General features: G+C 39.6%; 1 protein-coding gene across 1 annotated transcript in view; it reads left to right on the top strand.

Moving 5' to 3' along the window:
- OXCT1 (3-oxoacid CoA-transferase 1) overlaps window positions 1–12755 on the top strand; it is a 137623-nt gene that overhangs the window by 112391 nt on the left and 12477 nt on the right. The window contains exon 15 of the mRNA XM_060092843.1: window positions 11169–11249. Coding sequence (XP_059948826.1) covers window positions 11169–11249 — 81 coding nt within the window. The remainder of the gene's footprint in view (window positions 1–11168; window positions 11250–12755) is intronic.

Here is a 12755-nt window from a genome sequence, read left to right as displayed (position 1 = left end):
AAGTGGGTGGAGCCATTAACTGGCTTTCAGGTGCAGCTTTTTTGTTTTGCTCCTTTCCTTCGTCGATAGGGTTACAGATGCAGGTCACTTATAAATATGGTATTACCTGACCTTTAAAAATGTTGCTTTAATCAGACAAAGGAAACTCTTTCCTTGCAAGTCTTTGCAAGCAGCCAGCAGCTTCTGGTATTTGAAAACTGACTGCCTGCTTGTGTTGCTCTAGAGTAACCAGCATAATATTTCCCATGCCTTAAAACTGCCACTGGAGACATGTGGCAGGCACTGGCGCCAGACTGGCCTTGGAGTGTGGCTTTCATTTAAGCTTAGACATCAGGGTTCCAGGCAAAATTGCAAAGTAGGCAGAGTTTTTGGTGTCTGGCCACCTTCTTACTTAAGCTTCTTTTGATCTCTTGGCGTGTCCTTCTTTTGCCCTCTAAAAATTGGGAGAAATGAAGGAAAGGAGTAGGAGTTTGAGTCTTTACTAGATGCGAGGCCCTGTGTGTGGCATTGTGCATACTGGATCTATAAACCTCTCAGCGACCCTCTGATGTAAGGCTGGAATGTAGACAGGTAAGAAACTTGTCCAGGTAAGTGGCAGAGCTAGGAGTTTCCCTCAGTTTGGTCTAGTCATGTTCATCATATCATACCATGCTGCATCCTCACCTACGTTCCCATCCACACCTGCCCTTTTCTGAAAGCTTTAGGTTTCAGAATTACCTCTTTCCCTTTTTTCATTTTCCCTGGTCAAAGCTGTCCTTGTTGAGATAGATATCAGCAAAATATTTAAAAGAAAACAGTCTCAGAATTGTGTCCCTTAGTACCCATCTCCTCTTCTTCCCTTTTGTATTAGAATCTTCCCATGTTTTAGTTGGGCACAGAGTAGCCCAGTGACAGACTACATTTCCCAGATTCCCTTGCGTGTAGATTCATCTATGTGACCAAGTTTAAGTCAATGGGATTTGAGCATTTGTGCAATTTCTGGGTCATGTTCTTAAAGAGAAAGCCGATTTCATTGGACTATTTTTTGTCCCCCTCTAGCCTTCTGAGAAAAGCCTTAGCTGCAACAGCAGCCTTGGAACCAAAGTTGTAAACCACGTGCTGAGGCCTGCAGAGCTGCCCCGCCAACCTAGATCACTAGCTGCCCCATCCTTTTCTTTATCAGTTCCTTCCAGGACTCCTCATAACTTCATCCTTGGCCCTCTGTACTTCTCACCCTCTGCACCTTTCTTGGATGCTTTCTAAATCTTTGGCACCAACTATTATTTTTCACTCAGTGGCTCCCTAATCCTTATTTCCTCACTGGAATTCTCTAATGAGCTCTATAACTGTATTTTTTCCCCATTAGACAACTCCACCTGGTTGTTCCATAGCTACCTCAATCGCAGCACTTATACAAGTGAAATCATCATCGTTTCCCCTAAAAATCTTCCATCTGCTAGCTCAACTGGAGAAGTGATGATCTCCCAGCCCCCCTCTGGAAAGGTACTCGTGGAATTTCTGCCCCTCCCACTACACCAATCACTGTACATATTGCATCTACAACACCCCTGTAATCTGCTCCATTCTGTGGATTTCTACTTGTTTAGGTCCCTGTCACATCTACATGGGTCACTGTTGCAGCATCCCAAAGGTCCTCTTCCTGCCAGACTGACCCTCTTTCCTGGTAATCAAGCACACCACTGCCAAAGTGACTGGTCTCAAACTAAAGCTGGATCGAGTTAGGTCCACATTATTTAGTTCACCTTAGCCTCCCAGCCTTTCGTCATCAGCTCCCCAGCAACCTACTTTACCCTTGTTTCCAGGGCTTCAGTTCTGCTAGGATCTCCACATTCATGTTGTTTCCTGTTCTTAGGCGTTTTCACATTCTGTTCCCCTTCCCCCTTTATCTGACTCACTCCTACCTCTACACCATCGTATATAAATGAGCCAACATTTTATGAATTTGCTGGCTTAGCGTCTTCCATCCTCTAGACATGATGAATGACCAAATAAATATTCTTCGAGGCTTTGTCTTGAAATCTGGTAGAATTATCTTATGTGAGTATGTTAATTTACTTGTTTATGCAGGCATCAAATATTTATTGAGGGCCTACTATGTGTCAGGCACTATGATAGAGTCTGAGGAAATGAAAAATAGATAGGCATAGTTCTTCCTTTAGGCAGGTCAGAGTCTCATGGGGATAGAGTCATAGAAACCAATACTTAAAATAGAAGAGTGTACAAAACAGAGTGCTTCCCATGGAATGTAGCATTTGCATGGAGATCTGAAGGATGGGGCAGGGTTTGAAGGGACTAGTGTGTTGCAGGTCAAGGGAATAGGCACTGGGGTGTGAAAGGGCAGTGCATGCTGAGGGATTTACAATTAGGTCCCTGTTGTCAGAGAGCAAAGGGAGAAGAGTTGGGTGGAAATACACAGACACAGACACACACACACACACACACACACACACACACACACACACACACATAGTCTATCCTCCACACAGTGGTAGGAATGATGTTTTAAAAATATAAGTCATGTTATAGCACTTCTTCCTGGGCTCAGAAACCCTCCACAGCTTCCCATCTCCCTTAGATTCAAGTTCAGAATTCCTTATACTTTGTCCCTAAGGCCCTCCCTGGCTTGTCAGCTTCAATCCCAGTACCTCTCTGACTCCATCTACTAGGATTCTCCCACTTGCCCACTGAGCTCCAGCCAGACTTTCTTCCTGTAAGTTTCTGGAACATTCCAAGCATCCTCGTGCCTCAGGGCCTTTGCACTTGTTATTCTCTATGCCTGGAAAGCTCTTCCTCAGATATCTACATGGCTCACTTCCTCCATTCACTCAGGTCTCTGCTGAGAATACCAGAGAAGCTTTCCCTATTATACAAAACAGAATTCCCCCCTCTTCTGATGATTCTTCATCTCCTTTCTTCACTAGAATGTAAGTTCCATGAGGGCAGGGGCTCTTTCTATCATAACAACTGAGGAAAATCATGCCTGGTGCATATTAGGAATCAATAATTGTTGAAATCATTAGTTCTTCAAATAATAATGATACTTTGAACATATAGAGCACTTTTAACTTTTTCCAAGCAGTTACATGTTTATTGCCTTTATTTTATCATTACAATACTCTTGTGAGGTAGGTCTTATTGTTTCCCTTCCAGAGGTAAACCAACCAAATTTCATAGGGGTTAAACATTCCGATAAAAGTCAAGTAGAAAATTACGAGCAAAAGCAAACTGAGAACTTATGTATCCAGCCCTTCCGTTTTCTGTTACTAAACTTTTCTGTCTGGCAAATACCATCACCACTAACAATATAAAGGAAAGTGTTTTGTTTTTAGTACTGTGTACTGGAAATGTGTTCCTAAGGGTATAACTCTCAGAGCACAAAAACAAAGAAATTCAGTCATAGTTGTCATTTATTGGAAACAGGCAAAGCTCCGGTACCTATTTTTGAGAACATAAATGAGAGCTCTATTTCTAAAACAGGCTTAGTTTTTATTTCTATTACAGTAGGAGGTCTGGATTCTAAAGGATAAAAAGAGTTATAATTATATTGTTATGAAGTTGAGAATAAATCTTTGTGAATAATATTTTTTATTAAGTCCAATCTGTATCAGATAGCGAAGGTGTCATATAGAAATCTTGAATACTGTTTTACCTTGTCTTTGCTTTTTGTGCAGAGGAATTATAAAAAGTAAATGAGATTTATTAATCCTCTTTATTTTGGACCAAATGTGTTACCAAAAGCCAGCAAATATAAAAGAGTTTTTTAAAAATGCTTTCTCGGAAGCATCCTTGAGATAAATTTTCAGCAACATTGAAAAGTATCCCAAGATAAAGTGTTCTTTTGTTAGGATAATTTGTAATTAACATAGTTTCATCTGGTTTAATTTTTTTTCCATTCATAAAAGCTTCTCAGTATTTTATAATTTGTCAGTGAAACTATCTCGTGGCTAGGATTGTTTGGGAAAAAAAGATATTCCCCATTAAAAATAGAAATCCTTACATGGTTTTGTCTTTTCTATTTGTCCTTTAATGATGGACATGGCTGCAAAAAAATGTTATAATGGAAGAAAATAGCAGAACACAGTCCATCAACCAATAAACACTTCAAAATGTCTTACAGAATTTAATTAAGCAAATAACTTTAAATTCTGTGACCTTGAGCATCCATAGTTCTTGATAGGAAAGCTAACACTAAGAGCAGCTTTCTAAGGTATCACAGCAATTCATGGATGGAAAGAGAAAATAATTCCTGCTCAGTCCCGGGCTCTGCCATCCTTAGTCTAGAGACCATAGGATGCAGTCTTTAGAGAGAAAATAAAAGACCATGATAAAGAGGCCATGTATTATATTGAAGAAAAATGGCCTTCTAGTCTAAGATCTCAAAGCCCTGAAGACTATTTTCAGGGAAATGGCTTGCTGTATCTATTGTCTCATTTGGCCAGTCTTCCCCTGAGAATGTGCCTGTGTAACCACAAACTGTTATTACATCCACATATAAAAACCATTTGTAATAGCAACTAGTCTCTGCTTCATAGCTAGCTGAGCCTTTCCACTGAAATCCTATATGGATTGCTGGCATCCCTACCAAATAGGTGCTGTGTAAAGGCCAAAAATATCCCATGAGGATAAACTCAGTGTGAGTAATATCATCGTCATCTTGTCCTTTTATTCTGTGTACCTTGAATTTCTTTCTTTAGCAAATCCCATTTTTCTTTTCTGGGTACCACATCAATCATCATAGTGATGTGACAGTCATGGGTCTTGTAATACAGCATTCCCCAATTTTTATGTCTGTTATGTGTGTGTTCATGTGTGTATAGAAGGAAGGGGCAAGGGCAGTAACACTCTGGCTTCCTCCATGATATTTTGGCAAGCCCTAAGAGAGACCTGTCCTTGGTTTCATTGTGCCACCAGACAAAATAAGGAGTATTCCCTTGCCAAGGTCAGCCTTTGTAGCCCTGCTTTTCAACAGATTAATGCAAGCCTTGCAGCTGTAGGAGAGAGCAGGCAGAAGAGGTAGAATAAGTATTGTATAATTCACTCAGTTTCTCTCTTTACTTATACATTTGTATGTTTCATACTGCAGTCTTTTCTTTTTGTTTGGCTGTGCTGCATGGCTTGAGGGATATTAGTTCCCTGACTGGACATTGAATCCGAACCATGGCAGTGAAAGCGCCAAGTCCTAACCACTGGACCACCAGGGAACTCCCCATACCACAGTCTTGAGGTGTCTTTGCTACTCCCTTTGCTCATGCCTTTATCTGCCTCCCCAAGTTTCATAAGCCCCTTGCACACCTCTGCTAGCTGCACTTCTCCTAGTGAGCTCAGAGATGCTGGGAATGTACAAGTACATTTCTTAGGACTAAAAGCAGCCTCCAGTGTTCCATACCCACTCAGTCACATGGTATTTTACAGCTCCTATGCTGTTGGAGTTCCTTGGATCGGAATTATAATAGTCAGACAGCATTTATTGATCGCTGTGGTTTGTCTAGTACTCTACTCATTGCGGAAGATACAAAGATAAATTGTTTCAGAGTCCAGTGGTGGGTAAAGAGAGGGCAACAATTACAACATATGTGGAGAGTAGAGGAAACACAGGAGCACCTACGAGGTGCACCAGACTAAGAAAGTCCCTGGGACACTGGGGTGGCGGCACTGGATAGGGGATGTTGGAGATGGTTTCTCCAGCGTAGATGACACCTGAGCCAAGTCGTGAAGAATAGGGAGGGTGTTGCCATTCGAACGTGGGATGAAGGAGTACAGGGTGGTGTGTGTTTCAGGTGGCGTGAATACACCTGTAAAGACTCGGTCCCTTAAGGATCAGCCAACTTCTAGACTTTGCCTTCTTTGTACTTGATCACTAGGGCTTTCCCAAAGAAGAAATATATTGCAGCCACATTGAAGAAATACTTAACAAAAAAGATGGGCATAAAATGGGGTTTTATGTAAGGCAAAATCTTACATGAACGCTCCATTGCCTCAGGTGAAAGAAATGTTGACATCAAATGTAAAAATCATCATGTTGTAAAAAAGAGAGCTTGTTATTTGGGATTAAGTTTATTTTGATAACACAAAGCTTATTGTAATGATAACAAGGGAATTTATTATCGTTTAAGCAGAGTCATTTATTACTGAAGAATTTAGTAATAGATTGCACACAGATATCTAATGAATTAAAAAGAGATCACCATGAAGCAAGTAATAGAAAGTATTAACGCTTTCGGTCATATAAAATGAAAACGGTGGATTCCTAGATTTTGAAGGAGGCCTGTAAGTGATGCAGTGGGGAAAAGAGAAGCTGGAGAAGCAGGTGGAGGAAAGAGATTTAGCTATTCACCAAGGTTATGATGAAATTAGGAAATAAGGAAATATCAAAATCAGGAGCCCTCGGGTCCAGTCAGAGAACTTTTAATGCTACATTTGGTATCCGTTCCTCTGCCTTTTCTGACCTTCTTCATGGAGAAAGAAAGAAGCAGAATGATGAGGATGAACAAGACCCCACTCACCCAAAATATTCGAATGTAAATTCAACCCCTCCTACTTCACTGCACTTGCAGAACATGTCTTCCTGCCGTGATCAGGCGAGGAAGACAAGGCAATCGCACAGAAAACTACAGCACAGAGAATTTAAGGGACCAAATGACTATTAAATGGCAGAGTTAAGATTCAAAACCAGGTCTTTGGACTCCTAATATAGTGTTCTTTGCTACCACACTACACTGTATCTCCTTTTCAGGATTTATTTTTAAATGCTAAAAACTCAGTGATTGTTCCTCTGTGAATCATGGAACTTGGTAAGGCTCAGCCTGGCGTGGTTAGAATAGAGTGCTCAAGTGGGTGTTAGTCATATTTTGGCTTCATAGCTAACCTGTTGTTGGATACTGAAATTGTGACATTCTTTAATCTCTCTTTGCATCCCATTTTCTCTTCATCCTTGATCTGTGTTATGTCTTGAAGCTCAGAGTGAATGGAGTCATCTAGCTACACTGTTCTCACTGCAAGAATACTCTTGGTGCCAGCTTCCTAGGCCAGCCATATGGTTTGCCCCCAAATACATGTTGCCGTTTCATTAGTTTTGTGGCTCTCAGGAATTCTGTTTAGGCCATTTTCTGTGTAATTCTATGTCCAACTTCGTTTAGGAACTTAAGAGCTCCTGAAGCATTCCCTGGTAGATTGTAGAAATGTTAAATATAGGTTCTAAAAACAGCACAAGCTTACTGAGCACCTGCTAAGTATTGGACACTTAAAATAAGCCTGGAGGTAAAGTGATGGATAAGCACAGACACAGGAACCTTGCCCAGCTAGTGTGGAGTAGAGGTAGGCTTTGCACTCAGGTCCTTTGGCTCCACTCTGAACCACTGAGCTATACTGTTTACATGGAAAATGGTCTCTACAAGGTCTCTGTTGGTAGGGCACAGTTAATTCTGTCAGTTGAAATACACGCTTGATCCTAAACCAGCGTTGGTTGTTCATTGAAATCCAAGTGGCTGCTTTCACATCAGTTGTAGATTTTGCTCAAATAATGAGAACAAAGTAAGAGCTCCCTGCAGAAAATGTTCTTTGGAGGCCCACAGATTGTTCACTTTGTTCGCAGGCAAACCTGGAATTCATTGTGACATGTCTTATTTGAGTTATATTAAGTGTAAGGAGTCCTGACAACTATTGAAGTTCAAATGTTCATCATTAATTTCAGCTCTTTAATTAAGCTTCTGTGACATGTGCAAGCTTTCTTTGAAATCTGGGAATGAAAATGGATCATTAAAAATGAAGCAAAAATGAGGTTTCATTCCTACAGCTATAAATTGTCTTACACATTAAGACCCAGAAGCATATAACTTGTTGTTAAAGGTATAACATCTATCTACTCTATGTGTATTTAGCACTACTTTTGACTAAATTAAAGTAATAGAGTTTGTCTTCTTTTGAAATCTACCCAAGATTCCCAATAGACTTCCCTTTTTCTTCCCATTCATTCATTCAAAAAATGTTGAGTATCTTTTATGCCATACACTGGGTTAAGTATACTTAAACCTCTTAATTACTAGTATGTTGCTGAGTTGACAGATTATTACACACAGTAAAATCTTAATTAAGCCCAGTTATTTGAAATCTCTTGCCTCTGATCGTACTTGGTATGGCAGCAGTTTTGAGAGAGAGGTAAACCAGGTAGTGGTGCATATTTCAGAAGGTAAAACATTGAGATGGCTAAAGATGATGATGACATCATGTGTGGTGCTTTCAGATCCAACAAGGAAGCAATAGAAGCATTTCTGCCATTTTTAATAGAAGATCTAAACTGTGATAAATTAGCCTTCAGCCTCAAGGGAAATATTAATTTAGGCTTCTGGTGCTTGATACTTAGAAAGGAGCTGAATCATAATCAGAAGAAAATGATCTGAAGATCAAATCATCAGAGCTAATGTGTCCACTGTGCTCCATAGATGTGACCCAGAGGCCACCTCTATACTGGGGGGTGGTAGGGGGTGGGGGAAGGAGGTTAAGGGGTGAAAACCTGCTTTCCACTCTCAATCCCTCTTTTATGTTTGAAAAAAGGGTACCGTGGCTAAAGGAAACTTTGAAAAAATGTGACTATAGACCAATGCACACATTTTACCAATGAGCAAACTGAGGCTCAGACAAATTCCAGGAAAAGCAAATCGCTATAAAAGAAAGTGAATATAATCACGGTTTTCTACACTGACTGGCCCAGCAATGAGCCATTTTACATAGCCGTTTTGTCAGCACGTGTAAATTCTGATTATTGAATTACCTACAAATTGTGATATAGCTATGCTGGGAGAACCGAACATAATGAAGGATGGGGGTGTGTAAGAGAGTTAAGTCTTCATACACCCCAATAAGAAGTTAGTAGATAATATCTAAAGCTGATTAATTAGGAAATAAATAGTCTGGTCAACATAGTATTAAAAAATGCAGAGGCTCAATGGAACAGAATACAGAGCCCAGAAATAAACCCACACACCTATGGTCAATTAATCTTTGACAAAGGAGGCAAGAATATACAATGGAGAAAAGACTGTCTCTTTAGCAAGTGATATTGGAAAGGTTAGACAGCCTCATGTAAATGAATGAAGTTAGAATACACCCTCACACCACACGCAAAAATAAACTCACAGTGGCTTAAAGACTTAAATATATGACACGACAACGTAAAACTCCTAGAAGAGAACATAAATCCTAGCAACGTTTCCTTAGGTCAGTCTCCCAAGGCAATAGAAATAAAGCAAAAATAAACAAATGGGACCTGATCAAACTTATAAGCTTTTGTACAGCAAAGGAAACCTTAAACAGAATGAAAAGACAATCTTCAGGCTGGGAGAAAATATTTACAAACAATAAGACCAACGAGGGTTTAATTTCCAAAATATACAAACAGCTCATACAACTCAATAACAAAAAAATAAACAACCCAGTCAATAAATGGGCAGAAGACCTAAATAGACATTTTTCCAAAGAAGACATTCAGATGACCAATAGGCACATGAAAAGATGCTCAACGTTGCTAATTATTAGAGAAATGCAGATCAAAACTGCAATGAGATATCACTTCACACCAATCAGAATGGCCATCAAATGCTGGAGATGGTGTGGAGAAAAGGAAACCCTCCTACACTGTTGGTGTAAATTGGTGCAGCCACTATGGAGAACAGTATGAAGGTTCCTCAAAAAACTAAAAGTAGAGTTGCCATATGATTCAGCAGTCCCACTCCTGGGCATATATCCAGACAAAACTAATTCGAAAGATACATGTACACCTATGTTCATAGCAGCACTGTTTACAATAGCCAAGACATGGAAGCAACCTATATGTCCATCAACAGATGAATCGATAAAGATGATGTGGGTGTGGGTGTGTATGAATGGATAAGGAAGATGTGGGGTACACACACACACACACACACACACACACACACACACACACACACAGGAATATTACTCAGCCATAAAAAGAAGAATGAAATAATGCCATTTGTAGCTACATGGATGGACCTAGAGATTATGATACTAAGTGAAGTAAGTCAGAAAGAGAAAGACAAATACCATATAATACCACTTATGTATGGAATCTAAAGTATGACATAAATGAACGTATCTATAAAACAGAAGCAGACTCACAGACATAGAGAACAGACTTGTGGTTGCCAAGGGGGGTGGGCAGGGGAGGGTTGGATTGGGAGTTTGGGACTAGCAGATGCAAACTATTTTATATAGGGTGGATAAACAACAAGGTCCTATTGTATAGCACAGGGAACTATATTTCAATATACAGTAATAAACCATAATGGAAAATAAAGTAAAATTTATTGTAAAATTAAAAAAATTTTTTTAATGCAGAGGTAGAAAGAAAATGTAAAATAGTACATAAGGGCTTCCCTGGTGGCGCAGTGGTTGAGAGTCTGCCTGCCGATTCAGGGGACACGGGTTCCTGCCCCAGTCCGGGAAGATCCCACATGCCGTGGAGCGGCTGGGCCCGTGAGCCATGGCTGCTGAGCCTGCGCGTCCGAAGCCTGTGCTCTGCATCGGCAGAGGCCACAACAGTGAGAGGCCCGCGTACCGCAAAAAAAAAAAAAAAAAAAAAAAAAAAAAAAAAAAAAAAAAAACACGCAAAATAGTACATAAGTAAATGCTAAAAAAATTGAATTTTGATTTCTGTTCAGAGCAGGTCTAAGCATACAGAAGGGAGGCAAAAACTGCTGTTTTCTGTGAATATGTTGTTTTTAACAGATAAAACTTTTTTAAAAAGGTATATTATGCATTTGCATTCTGTGTATGGTTTCTACCCTTGGTAAATACTAGGTTGTTTGTCAAGGAGACCATCCCCTGGAAGAGAAAAATTAGCAGGATGCTAGAAGTGAAATTTCTCCATCATATGATCTAAGGGCTGAGGCTTGAGGGGTCACATCTGCGGCAGGATGTTTCCCAACTAAATCGGTTATGCCTTTGGCTATTCATTTGGCACTCTTCCTAAATTATCTTAGGGACACAAGCTGCCTCCAGAAAGAAAGTAAAAGCATGACTGGGCAAAGATTTCAAACAGACTGTACTTAGGAGACGATTTCTCTGACAGTTCCTGTTTGTCCTGTGTTACACCAGTTCTAAGTAAGATTTGGTTCCTAACTACTCTTTTTAATGTTTCTTTTTTCAAACAGGGAAATGCACATAAAATCATGGAGAAATGTACATTACCACTGACAGGAAAACAATGTGTCAACCGCATCATTACTGAAATGGTAAAGTGCCTTTCTCTTTTATTTCCTCTAAATGTCTACCACCTTTTTTTTTTTATAAACATTTTAGAATTTTTTTGTTACCTTCTAAAAGTGTGTTACATTGGTAGTCATAGGATTAATTTAATCCGTGGGTAGACCGAATAGGAAGATTCATCAATTCAATGTTTCTAGATGTAGAATTCTTAATGTGAAATTCTCTGGAAATATGCATATGCATACAGAATTGATAACTTTGACAGTGTGATATAATAAAAGTTGTATTGATCCTTATACTTGGGCTATTAAAATGGATGATATATACAAAGTTAAGACTATCTTTCTTCTTGCTTTCCCAAATCACAAGTACAAATTGTTGGATCTCATTTTAGGAAACTCAGTAAAAATTAGGTTTTAATCATTTAGGTGCAAATTGCAATACAGGCCCCACAGTGAACCAAGAAATCTATTCTTTGGTTCTTGGATGCTTTCAGCCCTCTTTTATGAAGCAGACTTTAGAACACACCAGCCATTTTAGTGCACCTCTAGATTTTATCTTCCCAAATAGAAAATATTGGTTAATGGTACAACTGAAACTGCTCAGATCAGAGAGAAACATCACTGGTGGTTGCTACAGTCACCTTTCTGACCCAGATTTGAACCTAAGATGTTGGAATGACATAGTTCTCATAAGTGAGCTGGAAGGGTGTCATTTTCTTTATTCAGTATCTGATGAACCACATAACAGAATTCTCTAGATCAGCGTTTGTTTCTTTGTTTTCTCTTAATGATGCTGCTCCTTTGGCATTAATCTGGTTTAGAACCCTCATTCGGGTATGGTATGAAGCACCCTAAAGCAGCCTTTTGAAGTAGGTTAGAAGGCTCATAATACTTTTCAGAAGCCACATTTTAAGGAGAGTTCTGTCCTAAATGGTGCCTTCCTCTAGGGTTGTTTATGTGGAATCCATAAAGATGACGTGTAGAGAAGAAAAAGTGGATAAAAGTGCAGAATATTTTATCTCACCATTTATTCCTTGAGTCTTATCATTTCGTAAACCCCTCCAAAACCATGGACAGGACTTGTTGAAAAGAATCCATTACTTTGAAATCAAAGACAAGACAGTCCTTGATCCTGTTTTCTTTAATAAAGTAAGGTGGTACAGCTTCTAAGGATAATTCCATCAACATTTTACCCACGATCTTCCTCTTCCCCCAGGTAAGCCCTCTCCCTACATCCCCACTCCACATATGCCCTGACCTTGTTCTTACCAGTTTAGTGCTTCTGCATGCAACAACTCCCACTCAACTCTACTTGTCCAAATCCTATCCATCCTTTAAGCCTAATGCAATTTCCGTCTTCATCATGAAGAGGCTTCAGATAGCTTAGCACTCACAACTTCATCTTCAGAGTGGTCCACCTTTCATTTTGGCACTTACCATCTAATACCTACATTTTCTCATGATATTACTCATACATAACTTTACTGCCATTTAAAAAAATCTTCTAGCCTTTCCATCCACATTGTTGTT

Source organism: Mesoplodon densirostris, chromosome 3 (assembly GCF_025265405.1).
Source record: "Mesoplodon densirostris isolate mMesDen1 chromosome 3, mMesDen1 primary haplotype, whole genome shotgun sequence".
In the NCBI taxonomy this organism is placed as follows: Eukaryota; Metazoa; Chordata; class Mammalia; order Artiodactyla; family Ziphiidae; genus Mesoplodon; species Mesoplodon densirostris.
Note: the sequence above shows the minus strand (reverse complement) of the source record. Positions and strands in the feature narration are given on the sequence as shown.